Consider the following 24,174-nt stretch of genomic DNA (forward strand, 5'->3'; position numbering starts at 1 on the left):
GATAGAACTTATAGTTAAGTTAGTTAGTATTTCTAGATATACAGACATATATTTGAGATGGATAGGCATTCTTCAAACCTTTCAAAGACCTACAAAATATGGCATCTAAAATGGTTTAGGGATTTTCTTGATAATGAGACATAATTGTTCCTGGCAACACCACCTGCGTCAGAAAGGAAGATGAAGATGGACATTGAAGAAACTCATTATGGAGTTTACTTCCAATATGGCAAGACTAGCCATTTGGACAAGATACTGCTCTTGTCTGGACTGTTTGACTGTATAAACTGGACATGCAGGATCCACAGAAAAGTGACTGCTGATTCAAGATGGACATTGCTATAGAGTTCCTGCTTCATGGAAGAGTCTGCCAGACAGTCTGCAGGACACAGAGAAAAGTGACTGACAAACTGCCAATACAAAAAGACAGTTTAAAGTTTCCTGCTTTGCTGAAGAGTCTGCCAGACACACTATGGCCTATGGGCTAAAGATGGAAGATTACAGAAGAACTTCAGGTGACTGACAAGGCAAGATGTCTCTGTCATTTCTAGAGTTTATAGACTATTCTTCTGTGGTCTTTGAAGGAGTTGAAGACAGATAGTTATAGTTATAGTTTTCCTTAGTATTAAAGATAAGTACTTTAGACACACAAAGACAGGATAGATGATGGAATATTTTCTTCAAATCTTGCTAAATGTTAATGGACTAAATAGTGTTAACTGTGATTATTTGATAACTGTTATGTGATATATTTTGCTATGTTAAGGTTAAAACCCTTCTTTTTATTTAGACAGAAAAGAGGAGATGATGGGAGAGGTCATTCTGTATGTTTCTCATACTGGTTAATGAATAAAGCACTGTTGGCCAATAGGAAAGGAAGGTAGGAGGGACTAGGAGACAAGGAGGAAATAGGAAGTAGTAAGGAGGAGTCAAGATGGAGAGTCTGAAGAAAGCAGTATGCCGCCGGCTGCCTGGTAAGAGAAATACATAGATCAGCAGAAATGGGTTAATAATTAAGGCAGAGCTAGCCGATAAGAAAGTAGTAACTGGCCAACAGTGTAATAGCTAATACAGAGTCTCTGTGCATTATTCGGGCCTGGCAGCGGGACCAGACCAGCGGCGGTGGGTAGAAAGACAGTACACGTTACACTTTCTTCCGAGTCACTTGGAGGAAATGCTGAGCTGTGGGACAGCTGAAATCCACAGACTGCATTGTCCTCCATACCTCCCTTCTTTTCATTTTTTTTCTTTCCTCCCTAATCTTCTCTCCCCTCCTATCCCATTCCTGGGTAAGAGCTAGTGATGCAAAGGAGAAAGCGGATAGATTAAAAAAAACTAACTCAAGACAGATGCTTAAAGAGGATAATGTCATAACTTACCCCTCCCCAGTTTCCTGCACTGTTTCCCCTCACTCCAGCCATGCCACACCCAGCCTACAGCTTTGTTCCTGTACTCACTTCCACAGCCAGTGACCTTCTCCTTATTCCTTTTATCAGTGTCTCAGCATAGCACTCATCATCCTGAGGTCCACATACTTTTTCCTTCTAACTCTCCCTCCCAGCATTTCCCTTCCACTAAGCTCACTCTCTGCTCCAAGCAAACACTTGCTTTACTGTTTCAGTGTGCACCCCTCCTGCCTCCTCAGTGTTCTTTGTCTAGCCCATGGGTCCAGGGTTTTTCAGGTGTCAGCTCCTTTGAACACCTGAACAAACCTGTCTGGAGCCCTTCTCTCCCTTTGTGTTGGATCATGGACTCTTTCTATATATAGCTGGCATACAAAAGGAGACAGAATTTGAAATAAAGGATGAATAATATTAGCTAGTTTAACAAATCAAATGCAACAGCAAGGGAAAACAAGGCAGGAATCCTAGTTGGTCAACTCAACTAGTCCCATCCAGATGGAGTGATGTGAGGCTACTTGGAGCAGCAAGCCTCTGCCCCAGGAGATGGAAGTCATCTATAAGGCATCTACACTTCTAAAATAGACTTCTGTACACTGATTTTCACGGTTGTGCAGTCACTACTGGTACCCTTTTCTTCACCACAAGCAGAAACCCTGAACCCTACAGCAAGTAGTCTTTCCCCTGCTTTTTGTGCCTCTGGCCCTAGCAACTACAAAGATAAGCTAGACCTCTGTGTGCTCACCGATTTTGCACTGTTCATAGAAATGGAATCATAACGTGAGAGCATTAAGGATGTTTTGTTTTTAAATTTCAAAGAAGCAGTACCTTCAATTTGCTAGGGTAGCGAGGTTCCTCAATATGAAGATAATATTCAATCAAAAGGCCATGTTAGTAAATTTCTGTACATTGTAATCACAACTTCAGCCAGGAGGGACTTGGTTAAGAGGGCCTGCTCTCCTCTTCCGAGAGTAAATAATGAATTCAGTTTAGTGGGTATCCCAAGGGCTTGAGTGTGATGGTGAATAGCAATGAGGAATTACACAAACCCCTAGGGGGCACTCACTTCCTTAGGAGGCTTCCATCACTGGGTAGCTGGCTAACAGGCAGTGAGTGAGTACACAATTCCTCTTTCCCTGTATGCCCTCTGCTTTGGGGACTACATACACAGTCCCAGCGCAGAAACTTCCAGACACAGTTTATTGGGTGTTTGCAAGCTTGGCTTCTATGGTTCTTGTAGCTTCCACACTCCGGGGGATGCTCTCCCCATTCTTACTCTAGCACCAATGGCAATCCACCATTCACTGAATGCAACAGCCAGCCCTGTGCCATAGCTCAGATACCCACCCATCTACCTCTCCTTTTGGCCCTGGTGAAGACCCCAGAGCCCATAGGACCTCAGACCTCAAAGGATTTTTCTAGGGTTAACTTTCCCTCCGGACCTGACTCTTGTAGAGTACCTGCTTATTCTACTAAATCAACATCATATTGATTCTTCCAAGAGTGCCTCTAGTGAAGGAGGGAATATCTTATAAAAGAAGAAAATGAGTAACAAATACAACCAACAAAAACCTTGAACCAACACTTTAACTTTCTTTATCCATGGCTATTAAGTTAGAGTTTGGAGCATGTATCGTTCTTTTAAAAAGAAATTCTTTGGTATTTATTTAGGGTGTGTGTGTGTGTATGTGTGTGTGTGTGTTTTGTACATCATATCTGGAAACTGGACAATGGCTTTTGGAAGTCAGGTCCCCCTTCCTTCTTGAGTATTTTGGGGACTGAATGAGGGTCACTAGACTCAGTGGCAAGCACCTTGTATGTACTGTGCCATCTTGCGGCTCCTCATTGTTTGTATACATTACAAATGGGGAACTTAAAGGGGAGGTTTTTTCAGGTCAGTATGTGAAAGACAGACAGTGGTATTTGCTTACAGTGCAGTCTCTGTACTGGGGTGCTGAGGACCAGTTAGAAGAGGAACTTCAGAATCTACTTGATACACATTCTCCAGGAACCACCTTCTAGGTTCCTTGTGCCTACATGTGCAGGAGCTGGGTCGCCATGCTTTAAATTTTATTTCCTGCTTGAGGAGACCAAGTCCATCTTAACATTTCAATGGGGATGATAACAGTCAGTGTAGGCTATTAATCATTTACCAAGGCTCCTCCACCTGCTCTGAAGGCCAGTACTTAGAGTAAGAGAAGGAAGGACCAACTTACTTATTTAATCATCACCCACCAGGAAAATGCGAAGCTAGTACCAGTCCTCCAATCCTTGGGAGGTTGGCTTAATCACCCATAAAATAACATTTTTCTTAGAAATCCAATACTCTACTGCCACCATTATTGTGCCCATCATTGTCACCACCTAATCCAGGCTCTTTTCTACTGTGCCTCACTGGCTGGTACCCAGTTCCCAAATCATGTCACCACTGCAGCTACTTGCTTCTATTTCCTCTGGCTCTCCTTGAATCCCAAGCTTCAGACCTGGCTCATTATCTCCCCTGACCTCACTTTCCCCATAATTTTTGCTTTTTCTGGTAGTGGGGGTGGGGGGCGGTAACAGTTGCATATTTATATATTCTTTTTTATTTCATGAGAAGAAACAGCTTGCTAAATGCTGGGGTTCTGGTATTAGGAAGCAGGTCTGAGACCAGTCTTGAAACTAAGCTAAAGAACTGATGCTTATTTGTCTGCTTACCAGAATGAAGAAAGAAACTTTAAAGGACACTAAACAAGGGGGATGACCATTGAACCTGGGGGGGGGGAGGGGTCCTCTAATACCCCCCATAGCCCTCTTTGCAAAGCCCAGGAGGGCCTCAGGACTGTGCCTTGTGGTGGGCCTGGCACATAGACAGCAAACATTATTCTAACATTCCTCCATAGGAACATCTCTCCAGAGGAATGCACTGGAAGCTGCAGGCCATAGGCATCCCATCTTTCCCAAAACAGACACTCATCTTTCTGCCCATGTCCTTCAGGAAAAACAAGTGCAGATTGTGAAGTATTCTAGAAAAAATTCCACCCAACAGTGTCTCATCCCACATCTGAAAAGACTGCCCGAGCCCTGGAATGGGGAAGACATCTGTCTGCAACCACAGGCAGGGGGTTACCCTTGTTCAGGGAATAAGGAGAAATGAAGCATTGTAAGCACTTCGACTACTAAGGCTGTAGAGGCTATTAATGAAATAGCTTGTCAAGGATGGAAAAGATGCCACATAAAACACAATCCTATTCTATAAAAAGCAGCTTCATCATTAGTGAAATTTGTGGCTTTATTGTTCTACGCTTTATTTTCTTAGCTCTTTCCAGGAATATGCACGTTTAAAACAAGACTGTAATATAAAACATCCCAAAGAAGGAGGTTTGACAACCAACAGTCCAACTACCACTTTGGAACAGTATAGCTCCCTATGGGAGTGCCTCAGGCTTGAATTTCCCTTCTGTCTCTCCTTAAGAGATTTACCACTCCCTGGGGGACTCCTGACCCTACTTCTCCCTTTCTCCAGCTAATCCCTACATGAGCTGCTTGACTCTTCATCACTAGTATAGCCAGCCATGTAGGATCAGTCATCACTGTCCATCAGTGGGCCTTCCTCAGGGCAGGGGGCGGCTCCCGGCATAACAGTAACTGCACATTCCTTATGATTTTGACCTCAGAGACAAGAGGAAAGGAACTTGGTTTTCTGTGAATGACATGCTCCTGTGCACAGGAGATATAAAACCAAGATAAGTAACTAAGACAGCTCCCCTCTTCCTGGCTTTCAAGAGACAATTATGACTTCCTTCTCAAAGATGCCAGGTGACCAGGAAGCAGAAGGTGTGAAGCTTACACTGTAGGAAACAGCATATACTGTAGGAAAATACACAGCTTTCCTAGAACTGTGCCCCACAGTAAGACAGTACGGCGAGGATAAAGCAACAATGCTTCCTACAAATTACTACCCTGAAGTGACTTGCTTGAAGAGGCTCTTGTCTTGACAGCAGCCACACCAAAGGCCAAGCAATAGCTGAAAATATTCCTTGGCCCTCGTGGAACCTGTTAGGGGTAGGACCTCACAGGCATTCCCAGCCACCTTGTCCATCTCAGTTGTCTGGTACTGAGGGTCTTCTGCCTCCACTTCCTTAGGTCTGAGAGAAGTTTCTGGTGTATTATTTCATGGGCAGGCAGGATAGCAGGGAGAGATGCACAAAGGGCCGGCCATTCAAGACAAGGAAGAAAGAAGACAAAGTGCCATAAAGTAGCCTTGAAAGAGGGGGATGGACATAAGAATAAGATCTCTAAAAAAACATTATTTATATTACGTGTATGTGTGTCTAAGTGTATGTCTGTGCCCCCACCATGTGCAAGTAGGAGCTCAAGAATGTCAGCAGGGGCCCTGGATCCCCTGGATGGTTATGAGATGCCATGTGGGTGCTGAGAACTGAAATCTAGGTCACCTGCAAGCACAGTATGTGCTCTTAACCACTGGGCAATCTCTCCAGCCCAGAGAATAAGTTTTAATACAGCAATGTAAATTATGTATATTTACAGGGAATACACAAGCAAGGAGGTGTAAAGCTATTTGGATGCTGGGGATGTCAAGAAGCTTCAGTTTAGGGAGGCCTTGGATGTGAATGCATAATAGGGTGGAGGCTGTTTATCACCTGCCCTGGAGCCCAAGAACAAGCATTGACTGAGGACATTTCAACAAATCTTCTGCTTGAAAACCTAAGCTCAGTTTCTATTGTTGGGGCTGCTTCATCTGGCCCAGGCTGGCACTGAAGCGGATGACAGCAGACCTCCAACTGGATCCCTGTGGATAGTCAACTCCATACCTCTAGTCCTTGTCATCATTGTAAAGTGGCAGACAATATAGTAAGTACTGATCTGCTCCCAAGAACTCACCTACACCAACCTTCCTTCCAACAGAAGCCTAGGAGCCAATCTGGGCATGGACAGAAATCGCACCATCCAAACTTTTTAACACCTACCTGGCTCTCCCCTAAAGACAGCCTTCCAATTCTAGTCCACACTCATTCACTCCACCCATTCACACAAATATTTCCTCCCTGTAGCTCTGATTCTTACCCAAGATACAGAGGCTTTGAGAATGGACACTGACATAAAACAATGCCATATTTGATTTCTGGCTACTAAGGAGTGATGTAACCATGGGAGCTTGGACACGTTATATAATCCAAGTCCCAATGGAACCACATGGAAAGTAGAGGCAGTTAAAGTTTCCTGTGTGGATGAACTGATATAGGAGAAACATCTAGCATCATGGCTGAAACATGAAAGCACTCAACACCTGTTCTCTCATTTATATAATTTAGGAGACTTTTGGATGATGCATATGAAGCATTTCAATGCTCTGACCTCATATAGTCCCTGAAGGTTCAGGTTCCTTGCTTCCATCCCCATCCCACTTAAACAACTCATTCCATCATCAAAGTCTTTGAAGTCATGCACCTTACTTGTGGGTGATGACAGGCCATCTTCCAGGTTCCACTCACTTTGAAGTTGTCCATTCCAAGATTTTGACAGTTTCTCCCAAGTGTGAGCCTCCTTCTGACAGGCTCCCTTTAATGTATGAGTCCCTCCCTGCCTGTGGTGTTTCAGGGGAACCTACCTGAAGCTAATCTTTCTAATATCTTTACATTTTCTGACCCTTCCCTAACTCCTGCATCAGGCTTTTCAGCTGAAACTCTCATTTATATCAACCAGGAGCAGCAAGCCTGGAGGTCAGCAGGGGTCCAGAAGAAGTTCCCAGGACTGGACAGACATGTGGACAGCTCAGGATGTGTTCCCTCTATGAGGCTCAACTCTCACCCTGGACAGAAACCAACATTTATTCAGAAGAAGCCTGTCTTTTATGCAAAATATGCCAGTTTAAAGATGCTGGCCATTATTATACACATGGCAAAGAAAGTAATCTCAAGAAATGAAACATGTCTCAGGTGTGAAATATGTCCCAAGGATGCTTGTTTCAAACTGGGCCTCCACCTAGTGATCCCCTTTGTTCCAAAGGCTGCTGGGGAGAGCACACTTCTGGCAGAAGCCATTCTGCCTATGACGCCTTGTGGGGTCCATGTATCCCCAAGGGACCACCTCTTTGATGATGTGCTAGAGGTACAGTGGGGAATGGTTGTGGTGGGGGCAGTGGGAGGGAGGTTGTGAGACATCACCAGGTGTGAGAGGGGGCAAAGAAAGAAGACATTCCAGGTACGGAAGAACCGAGTAAGTTTACAAGAACAAGAAACAAGCTATGTAGCATATGTCCAGAAGAGGACAGGGCAATATTATCAAGGGTTTGGCATCTGATATGGTGGAGAAGTAGGTGAAGGATACAATAAAAGGGAGCTGCTAGTCTAAGAAGCATCATTCCGTGTAAGAGGAAAAGGAACAAAATCTTAAACAAGTGATGTAGCCTGACAATGGGGTGGTTATGTGTGGGGGGGGTGTGGCATTCCATTTCTCTTAGTCATAAAGATACATGAGATTAGTGCAAATATTTTCAGCTGCAAGTCACATCTAAAAACATTAAAGTCAATGACTCTAATAGCCTAGAATGTCCTTTCATCTTTCTCCATCCCATGAACTCTGATTCATTCCCAAAGACTCAGCTCAATAGTCAAATCTGATAGTTTTCCAAATAGGAATTAGCATATCTTTGCTCTATAAGATTTCCCTTATTTCGCACATTTCAACATCTTAAATATGTAACACTTTAAACTACAACAATTTATTCACACTTGCCTCTCCATAATCTAAAGGGTCCTTGACATCATGGACATTTATTCCTTCCAGGTTCATGATGAACATTCCAGACATTTGTTTCCTGAACAAGTCAAAACTACAGGGTTTTGGATGCTGGGGCTTGCCACAGATTATCTACAGACTGTTCTTCAACTTTTAATTATCTGTATTAGACAGTAATGAAAGAGAAACATCCACAAGGTGGGTCTGGGCCACCAAAGGATGCACAGGTTAGGCTAATCTATCCTGTTCTATTTATGTTTTCAGTCACCCTCTCTCTTCAAATTGAAAGTTCTAGAAATAAACAATCATAAGTCATAAATACCATTGTGTATGTGTATGTATCTGAGAGTTTGATACAGGGTCATATTCTACAAACCCAACCTGGCCTCAAATTCATAGTAATTCTTTTGTCTTACTCTACATGTCCTGGGATTATAGGCCTAAGCCACCATGACCAGCATGAATAATTATTATTACAGTATGTTACTGTAACTGTTGCATTTTATTTATGAGTATCTCCTTGTGCCTTTATTATGGAGTTGATATGCATTGGAAAAAACTGGATTTAGTCTCACATGAAATTCCAGGCATCCATGAAGGCTCTGGAACAGATTTGCCAAGGACAAGAAGGGACAAATGTAACTAATGATGTAGGTTAATCATAATACTCTTCCCAAATCCATACAAGCCCAGGAAGGGATAACTTGAGAGCCTTTTGTCTGCATGATCTATTCACAGCAGAATAACTCATAAGGGCCAAGAGAAACCAGTCATCTCTACCTCCAGGGTTCAGGTTAAGCTGTTTGGTGTCTACCAGGCAAACACAATCTTGAACTGTCAAGCACAGTGATGTGCAGTCACCTCTGTCTACTGTGAAGGGTAGGTAGCAAAAGGATAAAATACATTCTACGAAATTCTAAGTGTCTTTTAGCTTTCCCCAAAGAGTTAATGTCTTACATTTCCTTGTTGACTGTCTAAACACTTTCACAAAGGTTTTTTTTTTTTTTTTTTTTTTTTTTTTAAATCCCTGCAGTTGTTTTCTGGATGATGGAAAATGGAGATAGTCAAATTTATATTATTCTTGCTGGGGATTCAGCACTTGAGCTTCACCAGAGGCTCAACAAGATTCACTTACTTTCCCTCAGTTCTATTGTCTACACCATTTGGAACAAACATAAGCCAATGAGTGACATAAGCCAATGAGTGACAAAACAAAGGCTAGGTACTGGGTCAAGTTCATGGAGAAGCACTTAGGGTGCACAGACCTGGTATAGAAAGTGTGAAGGCTCACATATCTGAAGTACGTGACTGACCAACCAAGCACACTACTGGGGAGATGGTTAATTTCTAACGGGTAAGGGCTCTAACTTCTAGGAAAGCACATTTTCTTCAATCTGGGATAGGTCCAATAATAACATGGAATTCTTACAATTATTTTGTTTAAAAAAACATCAGAGTTTAATATAGACTCTGGCTTTTTAATCATGAGTTGATTTCCTCTTTTGGACCAAGAATTACTATGACAGAGGGCAATCAATGTTCTTTTCTAATTTGAGAAAGAAGGACTTCAAATATACTTGCAATCTTTTTTTCTTCTTGGTATGTGTTTAAAAACAAAGAGACTGTTACTGCCACAGCAAGTCAAAAGCAAGCATCAGGAATGCTTTAAATGCACATGTTAATACACATTTTGCAAACTGTATAATTTATCCTCAAAAAGCAGCTAGAGGAATTATTTAAAGGGAATGACACTCCATACCTCAAAGAACTGATTTTATTTTTTTAAAAAAGATGTCTACCAACAGACTGATCTAAAATAATAATAATAATAATAATAACAACAAAAACAATAAATGGGAGCATGGAACAGATGGACATGATAATTCATTACAAGGCACTTAATTTGATAAGGGCTTCTTGGAACTGAATATTCAGGGACAATTTCTACTACTTAGCTAGAGCTGGCAGGAGAAAAGCAACTTAATTACCCAGCACAACGTTAACAGCCATAAGGTCTCTACCAAATATGACCCGATGGTCTTGGCTTCCCAAGACTGTCCCACAAAGGTCAAAGAAGAGATCCCTGAGTTCCAAGCAGGAGGGTCAACTTTAATGCATCTATTTGGGCAGAGTTTGCTCATAGGCTCTGATCCACCACTTCCACCCTAACACTTCAAAGACCAAACGGGTGGGTCTCTAGAGATAAGAACTGTTTAGAGAGGCTTGGACTTCAGCAGACCAGACAGAATGTTGAATGACTCCAACACTTTGTCAGTTGCAACTGAGCTGAGGAGTAAGTTAATCTACTTTGTTAGCAGGAAGTGGACCATATTATTTAAAATGGAAAACTAGGGCAGAAAAATAAGTATTCTCCATCATTTTCCAGGTGGGTGTCTTTTTGAGTTCTCTGACTTCTTAGTCTAGATGTAAAGGTGGCACATGCCTGGACAGGATTTTTTTTTTTTTTTCTGAAATTCAGTTTTTATCACTTAGTGGAAAACAAGTCTACAATTGGGTGTCTCCCTTGAAGGCGGGCTACTGATGGTTTGTGCCTCTATCAGATGACCCTCTGCACCCATCACTGGTGATAGTCAGGAATTGCTAAGCCCTTTGCTTTTACTAAGCACCACACCCGACATCAAGCCCAGCATGCTGGTCTCTGTCTTCCCTCAATGAGTCTTTGTTGAACTGCTTTACCAGATTTCAGCATTTTCGAATTGGTATACCTTGTTTTTACTCACTGCAGCTCTGTGGTCAGATTAATTTTTATTAACTTACATGCTTCTGAAGGGAAGGAGCACCCTGCCAAGGATTCCATTCTGCTGGCCTCATCTGGGATGAGTCCATTTCAGGCTGTGAGTTCTGCAACTCCAGACTGCTCCTCTCCCAAATGAAGCACAGTGTGCTAGCAATCTGCTAAAATTCTGTTATCATCACACAACATGCACTGGCATAATGGATTTTCTCACAAGTGCAAAGAAACTGGGATTGTGGGTCGGGGACACCTTAGATTTCTGAACAGAAGCACCAGAGGGAAAACAGGTAGATCCGGTCTTAAGAAATGGCATTTCATGACCTTTGTTCTGGCCACGGCTGTGTATGCAGGTTATCATCTCTGCTTTCATCTAATTTCCCTTCCTAAAGTTTATAGCTGTTCAGACAGGACAGGATAGGGCTGGGAAACTATCTTGGATATCAGAGCCAGTATTTTAGAGGAGAAAAGTCAAACTGGGGTTCAAACAAGGAAAACAACAGTGCTTCATCTAGAACATTTTATTTTAAGTGACATAATGGTCTAATTACAAAATTAGTAACAGAGAACACAATACCCTCCCAAAATATAATTTTACACACGCATACACACACAACTAAATGTGAAATATAGCAGCATTAAGAATACAGACCTGAATGAAGAGTACAGAGAAAAGAGACAAGCAGTTGGACACTCAGGCAGGAAAAATGAGTCTTCACAGAGGGGAAACAATATGCACAGGGACTCAGAGGGCAACAGCATCCATGCAGAGCCACACGAGGGCTGATGTGGTCCTCAGAGGGGAGTGTTTAAGGCAATGGAAACTGACCCCCCCCCCACTCCGCACATACACACACTTTGGAGTTCTTCCCACAATGCACATACCAAGGCAGCTGACAGAGAAATCCACATTCCATTGTCTAATAGCAATTTAATAGAGTAAATCCTTATTTGTAGATTCAGCCTTTGACCAGATATCATCTACCCCTTTTACTTAGGAACTATCTCTCCACAGATATAAAAAGAAAATGTAGCTAGCAGTAACCAATTAGCTGTCTACCAAACACACAATCACCTATTTTGCCTGCTTACCATGAAGCTCTCATAATCCAACCAGTTCTGACCATCAAGGTTTGGACAGCTAGTCTAGTAATTTGCTTCATTTTGCCTTTCCTAAGAAAATGAAATGGCTAAAAAAAGCAGCCATCTTTCTTCTATGACTTCCCAGACAATCTCCTTTTCCTATCACCATGTGACCCTACTTATTCTTTCACTATCTTCCTGAATCCTGGAATTTCTAAGTTTTCCTCTTTTTCTTTTTTTAACCCTAAAAAGTTCCTAACAATTTTTTGGGTTTCATCCAATTCTGAGGATGTGGGAAAGTTAAAGAACTAAGAGGTAGAAGCTACTTCTAAAATCACACAATTCTTGCCTGTCTTTCTTTTTGGCTCAGGTAAGAAAAAGTGAAAAGCTCACTCAATTCACTCAGAGGTAGACCCTATTCATGTGACACAATGAGTATACTTCAGCTACCACATGTGTTGTGCATGGACACACATCTGCTCACAGACAACAATCAAAAGCAACGGTCAGGTCCCAAGTGGCTGAACTGGGGAAAAGTATGGGAGCTGACAGTGACTTGGTCCACAGGGGACAAGGCACCTGGTGGTTCAGACTCACCCTGGCAGAGGTTGTTGCTGCTACAGGCAGGAGCTTGGAGTTCCACATACTTCACCTGTGAAAATGGATCAAGATACTACTCTCCATTTGCGGTGAGCTGCAAGATTCAGTCTCATTCACTGACTGTTATTTCTCCTCTCATGTGCTGAATACACCCTAAGAATGTTTTGTGTGTCAGAACAGCACTCACATATTAACATTTTCAGCAAAATAATCTGAAAGTTTTAATAACCTTAGAGCTGGTAAAGATTACAACTTATAAATCTTGAGTTACAAATAAAAACGAGATCTTGGATATAACATCTTGGAAAGCAAGAGGTTTTAATGCTCTGGATCTTGATTCTGGAAGAGAGTCAGGCTCTTTGGTCAAGAGAGAGGCAGGAGCCAAAAGGGAGCTTGGGAACCTGGCTTTCACAGCAAACACAACCCAAGACAAAGTCTATTTTAAGCTTCTGGATATCATAAACAATGACTTAATTTTATTCTGAACTCAAAATAACTGGCTTGGATTTTCTTCTCAATAACTTAAGAACGGCATATTTATAGAAATTGATAACATAATGTTACAGAAAGTAGAGAATACGACAGCTTTCATTAAATTTTGAATGAGTGACTCCCTATCATTCATCTTCTCAAAAAACATACAAAAATATCAAAAGGCATGGAATGTTCTAACTAATGATTCAGTTGACTTTCAGTAAGGTGCAGTGGTATCCCTGCCCTAAATGTTAAACAACTTAATGTCTGCCCTGTAAGTTTGTATCTTTAAAACTGGTGAAAAATGACAGAGGTGAACTGAAAACTTTATAAAATGAGGCTTGTATACTGATGATGGCAATGTACCTTTACAGCAGGAAAACAACAACAACAACAAAAACAAACAAACAACAATAAAAAAGTGGAAGCTTAGCGGGGCTAAGGTTTAGGCTTGGTAGCAGCACATAGACTCATAGCTGTCTATGTATCTTAGGTATATCTGCCCTCCAGACACAGCTGGTAGATCCATTTCTCTCAGACAAGATGAAGAGGGGTGGAATTTCTATTCCACACCCTTTAGATGTTGACTTTGTCTTAAACACGGTCCTAGTTTCATGAATAAGTTGTTCTGGCAGCCCCTCCCACCCACCTCAATAACATCTTCTGTTGTTTGAGTGGGAAAAACCCAGTATTTCTTAAGGACAGAAGGTCCTTAATTGTCAAAATGGGGCGTCAAGCTGAGGTGGTGCTGAGAGGTCCTTAATGTGTGTCCTGCACTGAGACGAATTGTCAAGTGGGAAGGGAAATGTGCTGAGTAGCTAGCAAGCTTAACTATAAAGCCATCTGAATTTCAGAAGACCCAGATTCCCAGAGGCAGACACACACCGGGATCATTTACCTGCAGGGTTGCAGCAAATTCTTTCTACCAGAAAGTTGGGGTCACCTAATTTTTTGTTGTTGTTAAATGTATACTGTAGTGGATTAAAAATTGCCAGAAATTCTCTGACGTTTCTTCCTTCAAAACAAAGAAGCTACTCTGCTACTCTCTGGAAAAGGGCCAATTCTGTGACTTGCCTGCACACACAATGTGCCAGGAGTAGGGACGGCCACATCTGACTCCTTGGAGATGCTTGCTGTAACACTTCCTCCTTCTAACACACACACACACACACACACACACACACACACACACACACACACACACACACACACACACACAGGTGAAGTGGTTCAGGATGGAAGACCATGCACAAAGTTGTTCTTGAAGTCATCCCAGCAGAAGTTCAGAGACACAAACGGCATCCAGCCCTTTATGATCACAGAGAACCGCCTAGCCAGCACAAAGAACAGTGAAGCATAGAGGGTCTCTTGCTTTGGTACTGATCTTGGGGATGGCGATGTAGAACTGAAACATGCACACATCACCAATTTGTACTTTGCTGATATAAAACATGTCAGTGACACACAAGCTCATACTGCTGATTCATCATTCTGTTTTAACCACAAGACATAACAAATACTACAGAAGAGCACAGGGATTCTGATGATCCTGAGCTGGAGACAGACCTCTTCTACCCCTCATGCCAAGGAACAGCTGTGCTTTTACACTAGTCATTCATTCCCTGGATTTCCATTTTCTAGACTGTAAATTCTTCGTGGTGCTAGAGTGATGATAAAATGAGCAAAGGCTTTGTAATTAGCAAGGTATGTGATGCAGTTAAGCTATGTCTGTTACTGCTGCCTCCATTCTGTTTAAGGACAGCTTTCTCAGCTCTACAAAGTCACCATTTGCCATCCCATCAACATATACAGTACACTGGTTGTTTTGTTGCAAAATCCCTCTGCATGGCAGCACACACAGACTATGCACACACACACACAAACACACACACACACACACACACACACACACACACAGAGAGAGAGAGAGAGAGAGACTATAAGCACAAAGGAGTCACAATACTATAAAGCGTTCCATTTCTCTTTTTGTTACAATGCAGTGGTCTTTGGACCCTGATTAAGGCCCTGAGATGTTAATTCTTATTGTTTTCTGTTTTCTCTTAGAAAGTATGAGTTAGTTGCTCACATCACATACTGATACCAACAGGAAGGGACTGAAAAAATTCAGTGTACTCATAACTCTGCACCAGGTTGTTGAATACTGAAAATTGGTCAGCAATTAACTCTTTCACATGTAAGAGTGAAAAAAAATCTACCACCCTCAGGACTGCTTCAGGAGAACACAAACAGTAGAGCCCAAAATGGACTTTGGGCCATAAAGAGAAGGCAGGGATGCTGCAGGGATCTGCATTTACAGGGCCCAGGGATAGGAAAGAAAATCAGTGCATGTCAGTGACAGGAGCTGAAAGTGTTATCCAGGCGTGATAAGAACACCCAGAGAGCAGAGTCTGTCCCTTGTAAGACCTCACCCGTGTTTGATAATGAACAATTATGAATGAGTGGAATAAAGCACACAACATAAGAGGAAACTCACAAGCTCAGCAGGAGCTCACACAGTTGGGGCAGCTGGGGGCCTGGAGTGCTCAAAGGATCTTACTAGGAAAAGATGCAGGTTCCTAAGCCCTTTGTTGAATGCATGATAATATAGTAAATCTGTGAAAAAAGTGGTTACTCTTAGTAAAGAGTAAACATTTACACTGAGCTCTCAACTATTTTGCCCTTTTCTGCCCTACAGGGCTCTCCTGCCTGAATTCTCTACCAATTAGCTTTGCTCTAAGTTCTTAGCAGTGGTCTTTATAAGCAAATGAGCAAGTCAAATAATCATGATAGGATTTTATACATTTTATCCTGTTTTTTGGTATGCTCAAAACAGTTCTCTTGTGGGAACAAGGGTTTCTCCTTAAAAGCTATTACTATAAATTGGTCAATTTTCTTTCTTGGGGGGGAGGCAAATTTCTATTTTTGTTTGTTTGCTTGGGCTTTTGTTCTTTTGTCACAGCATGACCTATAAACTTCTCTAATAAGAGAGACCCCATATGTTAAGCTGACCAGAACAGGCTTAAGTCACAGCCTGGGCATAGGTATTCTGCTTCTACCAATATTAATGCACATACAGAGGAGAAGATAACATAATCCTTCAGCTAGTGAGATAAGACTGTATGCATGCAACAGTGAAATAAAGGTGCAAGGAAATGTACATTCAATTGACAGCAGGGAGAAGGACACACCTGGAGTTCCTGGGGGCAAGAAAGGTATTAGTTGAAAGATGAAGACCTTGTGGATAAAGTGGAGTTTAATTGGAACCCTGCAGGATGAGTGATATGAGAGAAGGCGGAATGGAGAGGTAAAGGTTGACTCATGCTGTGTGAGGGGAGGGCAGTGCTAGTGGGGGAGCCTGGTTTCTGTGGTGCTGAGGTGTAACAGAGCATAAAGAAAGGGTCTGGGAGCAAGTGCAAGGCCTTTAAAGTAAGACACACAATAGTAGCATTATGAGTGATAGGAAAAGGATAAAGAAATTACAAGTGTTCTTTGTAGTCTTTCTCAGCACATGAACTACCTTGGTTAAGCATGGGCTTGATTTGATTGTTCCTTCATCCACCCACCCATCCCCATCTATCTATCTATCTATCTATCTATCTATCTATCTATCTATCTATCTATCCATCCATCCATCCATCCATAAATACAGGCTGGCCAAATTGCTCCTGTATCCTAAAGATCACACATACCCACATTTCTTTGAGAATCACAAAGAAAAGTAGAGACAATAATAATAATAATAATAATAAAATGTATTACAAAGGGTGTTAGGATAAACAGATAAATGAACAGTTACAAGGGAGCAGAGGGGCACACGGGAGACATCTGTAAGGGCTAAAGATGGAAAACACTTTCAAGGGAGGAAAATGTAATCCTCAAAGAGGGCAGATGCTGCCCAGGTCGAGAAGAGGAACACTAGATGGAGAGAGGCAGCTGGGAATACAGAGTTCCTGAGCGTGGGGACATTCGGGGAGAGCATTGATGGGGCAGGAACAAAGGGTGAGTGTGTAGCAGGGAAGGGGACAAGCATGGGTCACTGCCTATCTAACACACAGGAAAGTAAGAGCTGTGAGAGCGCAGCCCTCTCTGCAAATGATTGACAGCGGGGCTTTGAACGACTTCCATCTCCATGCTTCTGCAGTTCCATCATTAGAGGCTCATTTACCTTGGACCATTCTCCAGCTGAGCGCCCAAGTCAAAATTACATTAATACAATAATAACCACCCTCAGGTTTCTGTTTACTAGACTCACAGAAGCTTGGAGATGAAACAGAAGGCATCCAGTGCAACCTCTGTTCCAATGTAACATTCCTTCTAAGCATGGCTGGCAGGCAGCCATCCAGATGGGAAGAGATCTACCCAGCGCCAGGACCTCAAGTCTGCCTCAAAAGGCAACATGACTCACTGCTGAGTGTTATTAGTTGTGAGGTTTTCTTCTTGAACTGAGATTTACTGTCTTCCTACAGCTTTTATACATTTCCAACTAGAGTGACTGGGAAAAAAAAAGTCCCCTGTTCGACCAACACACACGAGGTGCTAAATCATAGCTGTGAAAGTGAGTTATCCATGTTGTTTTGTTCCTTCACTCAAGGATTAATTAGATTCTCTGACACAATGTAATGTCTTCCTTTCCATAAAGACTTTGCAGGGACATCTATGATTACTAGTATTATCCCATTGTTTTTGCTGGTGGCTGTATCTGTGTGAATGTGGGTGTCCATCCATTTGCATGCAGCTTCACATAAAGAAGACATCCTCATGGCACAGGGAAGCTGCTGTACCTCTTTAACACAAATACCTTCACAAAAATCTTTGCTGTCCTCTCCATGACACAGTGTAAAGGACTTATCTGAGAGAATCCTAGGTCTCTGATAAGAGAAAGGCTGGATCCTAAAGACCTAATGTATTTTATTAGTGGCAAAATGAAAAACAAAACAAACAAACAAAAAACAAAAAAAAAAAAACAATTATGAGAAGAAACTCTAGATATTTACTCTGATTACTGAAAATGGAAACGTATTGTAGTGGTTCATCTAATCAACCTGACTGGACTGAGAAAGGTCTGGATACGTGTTCTCAACCTTCCTAATGCTGTGACCCTTTAATGCAGTTCCTCACATTGTGGTACCCCTAACCATAAACTTATTTCATTGCTACTTCATAACTGTGATTTTGCAACTGTTATAAATCATAATATAATTATTTAATATGCAGAACATCTGATATGTGACCCCCACAAAGGGTTTTCGACACACAGGTTGAGAACTACCGGTCTAGGAAATAGGTAAAACACAACTCTGGGTGTGTCTGAGTGTGCCAGAGAGGATTCACTAAGTGGGGAGAGCCATGACTTGAATGTGAATAGTACTACCACATAGGCTAGAGACCAGAGGAACAAATGGGAGACAAGTAAAGAGTTCCCTAGAGCAAACAATCTCTCTTCTGTGCTTCCTGGCTGTCATGTGGTAAAATGCCTTGTCACACTCTCCTCCCATGACAGACTCAAACCTCTGAGATCATGAGCCAAAATAAGTCTCAAGGATTTAGTCAAAGCACAGAACCCCAACTATCACGTGCTTACTTTAACTATGCACTCCGTATATTCCTAACTCATAAATCTATTCCTATAACCACACCTACCCATGCAGTAGATCTAAATGCTAAGTGCCAAGTGCCCGGCACTGGGGATTATGGATGGAGCTAAATAAGGAAGGGTTTCAGCTCTTGATACTATATGGAGAATACAATGAAATGAAATGTCTTCATTGTAAAGATGACATAAAGGACTACAAAAGATAGAGAGGGCAGCAATGACAAGAAGAGGAAAAGGGATAGGTTTCATGGGTAAGGGGAAGCAGACTGAAAACCCAGTGTCCCCGAAAGCAACGTACTGTTGGCCAGCTGGTACTCTGCAGACTATCAACAGCAGACCCAAGGGTTCTCATGTTCTAGAGAAACTTTGTTCTATCACATTCAATGGATGCCCTGTTTCTAAGGTTAAAATGATGGCAGCTCATCTCCCCCAGCTAAAGGGTAATGTGTCTGATACTTCAGAATTACTGTTGAGACTTCAGATACCTCTTTGCCTCAGTAAGAAATAGGTCTCAGGAGATGCATGACTCCAGATGTCCGGAGTTCCTTCTGATGAGCTCTTTGAGGCAGGCAGTGTTTCATAACACTGGGCACTTGGCTTAAACACCCACAAGATTGGTTGCAAAGGATCAAATGGCATGCCTCACTCTCACAGACCCCTCATTCTGCTTCCTAATCCACACAGAGAGGAAAGCTTGCCCACTTACTTCCTAGGCCTCCAAGTGCTTTCAGGAAGTCTTAATCCTTAATATTAATGACTTAACCTGATGACACCTGGCTTTGATGTGAGGAAAGACATATGTAAATAGCAATAGTAATAGTCCAGCAGTTTCTCCAGAGAAACAGGCAAGGATTGGGTTTCCCAAGGGAAAATGAGCTGTAGGCCTGAGAAACTATACTGGGGATGATGCTAGCAAATAAGACAGAAAGGAAACTTGAACCGGTGACAAACCAACCTTGCTGGCAGGGTACAGCAGCCATCCGCTGTGAGCCGCACTTGTGTTTCGTAGCTGTCCAGGGGGCACACAGCCTGCTGGACAGGGGGACACTCCACGGTGCTGCAGTCCACGCTGAAAACTGAAAGGGCCAAACAGAGAAGCACCATTTATTGCAACATCTATTTGCATTGTGAACCCCCAAATGAAATAACACTCTCGACAAATGTGCAAAGATGTCTTGCTTCCCTGAAACCCAGAGGGCCCTTCTAGTGTTTCCCTTTCAGTCAAGGCTAAACAATGCTTATATGTCTCAAATAGAGGATAAGAGTTCAGAAGAGAACAAAGTGACACCATGTAGTTATATGGATGGTGAAGGACAGCAAGAAGTGTTTCTGACAGAGCAGTTCAAGAGATGGACAAGGGATTCCTTTGCCTGAAGCATTTACCTCTAACAGTAAAAGTAAAATTTAAAAAAAGGAAAAAAATATTTAAAAAAACCGACTAGTCATTAGAAACTTGCAAAGAAGAAACCACTACAACCTAGATTTAGTCAGATACTACATTAGAAATGCTGGCACAAGGGCAAGGCTGTTAGATAAAACTATAAAGCAAGAAACAGCTGAGACATGACAAGAATTCCAATACTGGCAAAGAAGGTGTGTAAACAGTCAAATGATGTAGGCATGCTTCGAAGCCAAGGCGGATGGGGAGGGACTGTCAAGGAAGAAAATTAGGGCTGTTTCCTTATAAAACATCTGCCATTCGGATGGATGTATTTATCCCAAAGTAATTCTGTTTTGTATATGTCTGCTTCTCAACGTAAAACTTCCAAGTGACAGACGCATCTGCAAGTGAGGCCTTTGTCTCTCAGGGAATGAAGCAACTAACAATAGTATCACACTCTTCCTCCAACAGTGTCATCAAACATACTTGAAGAAAATAAAGATGAAAGAGAGGAGGGCTGGCTCACTCCATGATGGCATTCATGCACCAGGAAATTATGCCTCTGGTTCTCTGATGAAAGTCCTGAAGTGAAGACGCTAGCCCCAAGAATGATCATTTTGGTGGAAATGGACAAGCTATGGATAGCCCTGGAGGAGGGACCTGTTGCCCTCTGATGCTAAGGATTGATGCTGCCCAGCCAGCTCGTGCATACCTGGTTTGCACTCATAGAGGTCACAGCACTCTCCCGGCTTCCCTGAGGCTTTTGACACTAGAATGTTCAGGTATCCCGGCTGGCAGACTTTGCGCAGACAGCCCGCAGGGTCACACACGCAGCGGCTTGGTAAGGGACAACACTCCCCAGGAGGAGCATAGCCCTCAATCAGAACGGAATCTTCAGGGCAACGTGGAGAGAACTGGACTTCACAGCGAGCCTTGGAGCAATCTGGCTTCTCTTCTAAATGGGAGAGAAAGAATTTAGCTCATGCCCAGGGCAGTGTGGGGCACTCTGGTGGGAAGAACAGATCATCCTAAGTCTAGTTACTATCCAAAGAACAGGGTAGTGAAAGAAGTCGGGTGAAAACCTTCAGACTCAGTGTAGCCAACCATCGGAAATCTCTCCCAAAAGCTGTTCATGACACCAAAATACAGACAGAAGCTCCATCTCTTGCTCATGGTGAACAGCTAAAATCTACTACAAAACTCAAGGGGATAAAGGGAAGAACTCAAGGGCTCAGACTTGGTTCTAGATGAACTGTGAACCCAAGGGTCTTGAGGTTTCTTTTTTGATAGTGATATATGTTAAAAACCAAAACAGAAACACAAATAAAACCTGGCTTCTCCAGGAACTGAAGACAATGTGAACAATAACAGGTATGAAGAATGATACCTCCAAATGAGCTTGGATGAGGGGAGCTAATTAAGATATGCAACTCTATGACGTGGCAGCTGAACAATACCATAAGGCAAGTTCCCTTGTAATTCTCCTACATGGCATGTCTCAGTCAAGACTGGATATACCCCATTTCCCTTTCAGTGTAATCTGCTGACCCATGGAGGTACCTCAATTTCAGTGATGGAAAAGTAACAGTGGCATTACACATCAAGTGTCGGGTTAATCAGAAGAGCCCTAGCTTGTCCAGCCTCAGTCCTCATGCCATCTTGGTTTAAGCTTTTCAGAGACCCAAGGCTTCAAGGAAAAGACTGAAATAATCTAAAATGACATACTGAAGACTGACCTTTGAAGAGGGTTGGGGTGTTGGGAAGATATTAGTGTAACAATGCCACATAGTATTGGAGCATAACCTCTAATTGACTTTGCTAAATTAAAACCTAGAGATAGAATCACAGAACAGGATTAGAGTCAAGATGTTCCATAAGTGTGTGTGTGCGTGCGTGCGTGCGTGCGTGTGTGTGTGTGTGTGTGTGTGTGTGTGTGTACTCCAAACAATAACAAAAAAGCCTGAGGCAGAAAACTCAAGGAGTCTGCCTAATCAGTGAAAAAGCAAGAATCTAGGCATGCCATCTTACATTTCACTCGTCTCTGGATAATAACTCTCAAACCAAGCCTGTTTCTTTTTCTCTCAAAGGTCTTGGGTAGCAGAAGTGGACCTGGAATTCCTGATACTTCTGGGACCTTCATTTCCCAAGTGCTGGAAATACAGACAGGTGCCATCACACCTAGTTCTTCCTCTGGTCATTTTCCAACTTGGCTGCTTCACCTTTCACTTTACTGGCCACCTTCCTTGTTTACTACTCCTTGTCTAACTAAAACACACAGGAGATCACCCATGTTTAGAGTCCTAGAAAACACATTCAGAAATATTAACTGAGTGCCATTGATTTAGCAGTTTGGGACATAAGAGGAAAGAGAGGGGAGGGAGAGAGGGGAAGATTAAGATTGATTCTTGCTCTCATATGGTCTACAAGGCAGTAAAGGGTGACATAAAAATAATCAATATTATAAATAGTAACGAAGAGTGGTAAGTGCTCCGGGGAGGCAGAACAGAGTAAGGAAAATATGAACACATAGAAGGAGGGGCAGAACAAACAGGGAATAAGATGAGCTACAGATACCCAGAAGAGCCTTCCAGGAAAGGGAACCAAGTCTTGACTGCAATAGTAAGGCTTTGGGAATATGAGTAACAGAAGGCACTGTGGTGGAGTAAGAGGCAGAGAAGGTATCTGAGAGAAGACAGAAGCCAAATCCATATACTGTTTACTGCAGTAAACATTGTGCTGGACATGGAGACAACATTGTTGTTAAAGGTCAGGTGACTTGCTTTCTGTTGCATACGGTTGCACCCTACTTTTCCCATTGGACAGAACGGTACTTCACCACACCTTTGCTTCAGTATGGGCCAACAGTCAAGTGCAAGCCTTGCCTGCTTTCCCAGCTGCTGCCATCAAACCAACAGCCAATATGCTTAAAGCAGTGTGCAAAGTGAAAACATCCTCTGAGCTAAGAACAAACTGCGCGCACGCGCACGCACACACGCGCACACACACACACACACACACACACACACACACACACACACACTTTCTGACATCCTAAGAATTCTCTGAGTTATTATTTTCTCCATTTTACAGGTAATGAAATCAAGTTTCAGGCAGGTCAAGCTACCTGTTGAGGATCACAAAGCCCGTGAATGGGCTGGAGTGAGCTGACCCTGATCCATCTGGTTCTAGGATTCCCTGGTGTTGGAGGTATTCGGCTTTGGCATTACCCTTTTTTCTTCCTGAGTTGATTTATCTGGGCTCAGCTTCTTTCCTGACTAGAACTGTGGTTTCTGTTAAACTCTCATAGCGGAACTTTCTCCTCTCCTGGGAAACAGAGCCTATAATTACATGCCTGAGCCACACAGGTGTTAGCTCTACTCTCAAAGCACCTAGCCACCTACTTGCATACTATAATCCCTAGGAACTACCTTTCGTAGGAAAGTCACATCAATGATGAGGAATCTATATTGAAACACCCCAACACCACCACCATCAGTATGGGGACCCTCACAGAACTGAGAAAGAGAAGGTTAATCTTGGAGATGGAAATCAACTTGGTCTTTGTAAAGTATACCCAGCAGACTGCTTCCTCTGGCAAATGCTAGCACTGATTTATAATAAAGAAAAGTCTGAGTTCTACCTACAAATAGCACTGAATTATTACATTTGCTCAACTGTTATAATTGATTCATTTGTTTGAGACCTGGTCTTATGTAGCTCAGCTATGTAGCTGTGGAAGCCCTTGAACTTCTGATCTTGTTTCTTCTTCTCAAGTATGAGGACTGTGATTGGACCACCAGGCTTGGTTTTATGAGATTGTGGGGGACCCAGCCTAGGACTTGCAGTAAACTACATAAGTACTCCTCCAACTGAGCCCCAGCCTCAGCTTTACATTCTCTTATATTCTTATTCTCTCCAAAGATTTGGCATATATAGTTAAAACTTTTCAAACATTTTCAACATTTTCTGTTCAAACACAACTTATTATCTCTTGCTAGTTAGTTACTAAACTCTATACTCTTTAACATTCTCAACACTATCCCTTCTTCAAGTGTGTGCTGCATGAGAACTTCATGGGAACTGCATGAGAACACATGTTAGACAGGGCAGCCGACCTACAAGTACACATAAGTGAATCAGGATTTTAAAC

At 42.5% G+C, this 24,174-nt stretch overlaps 1 protein-coding gene across 1 annotated transcript in view; it reads right to left on the minus strand.

Moving 5' to 3' along the window:
- Crim1 (cysteine rich transmembrane BMP regulator 1) overlaps positions 1–24,174 on the minus strand; it is a 174,228-nt gene that overhangs the window by 75,599 nt on the left and 74,455 nt on the right. The window contains 2 exon segments of the mRNA XM_051177901.1: positions 19,599–19,719; positions 20,737–20,979. Coding sequence (XP_051033858.1) covers positions 19,599–19,719; positions 20,737–20,979 — 364 coding nt within the window.

This window comes from Phodopus roborovskii, unplaced genomic scaffold (assembly GCF_943737965.1).
Source record: "Phodopus roborovskii unplaced genomic scaffold, PHOROB, whole genome shotgun sequence".
NCBI classification, from domain to species: domain Eukaryota; kingdom Metazoa; phylum Chordata; class Mammalia; order Rodentia; family Cricetidae; genus Phodopus; species Phodopus roborovskii.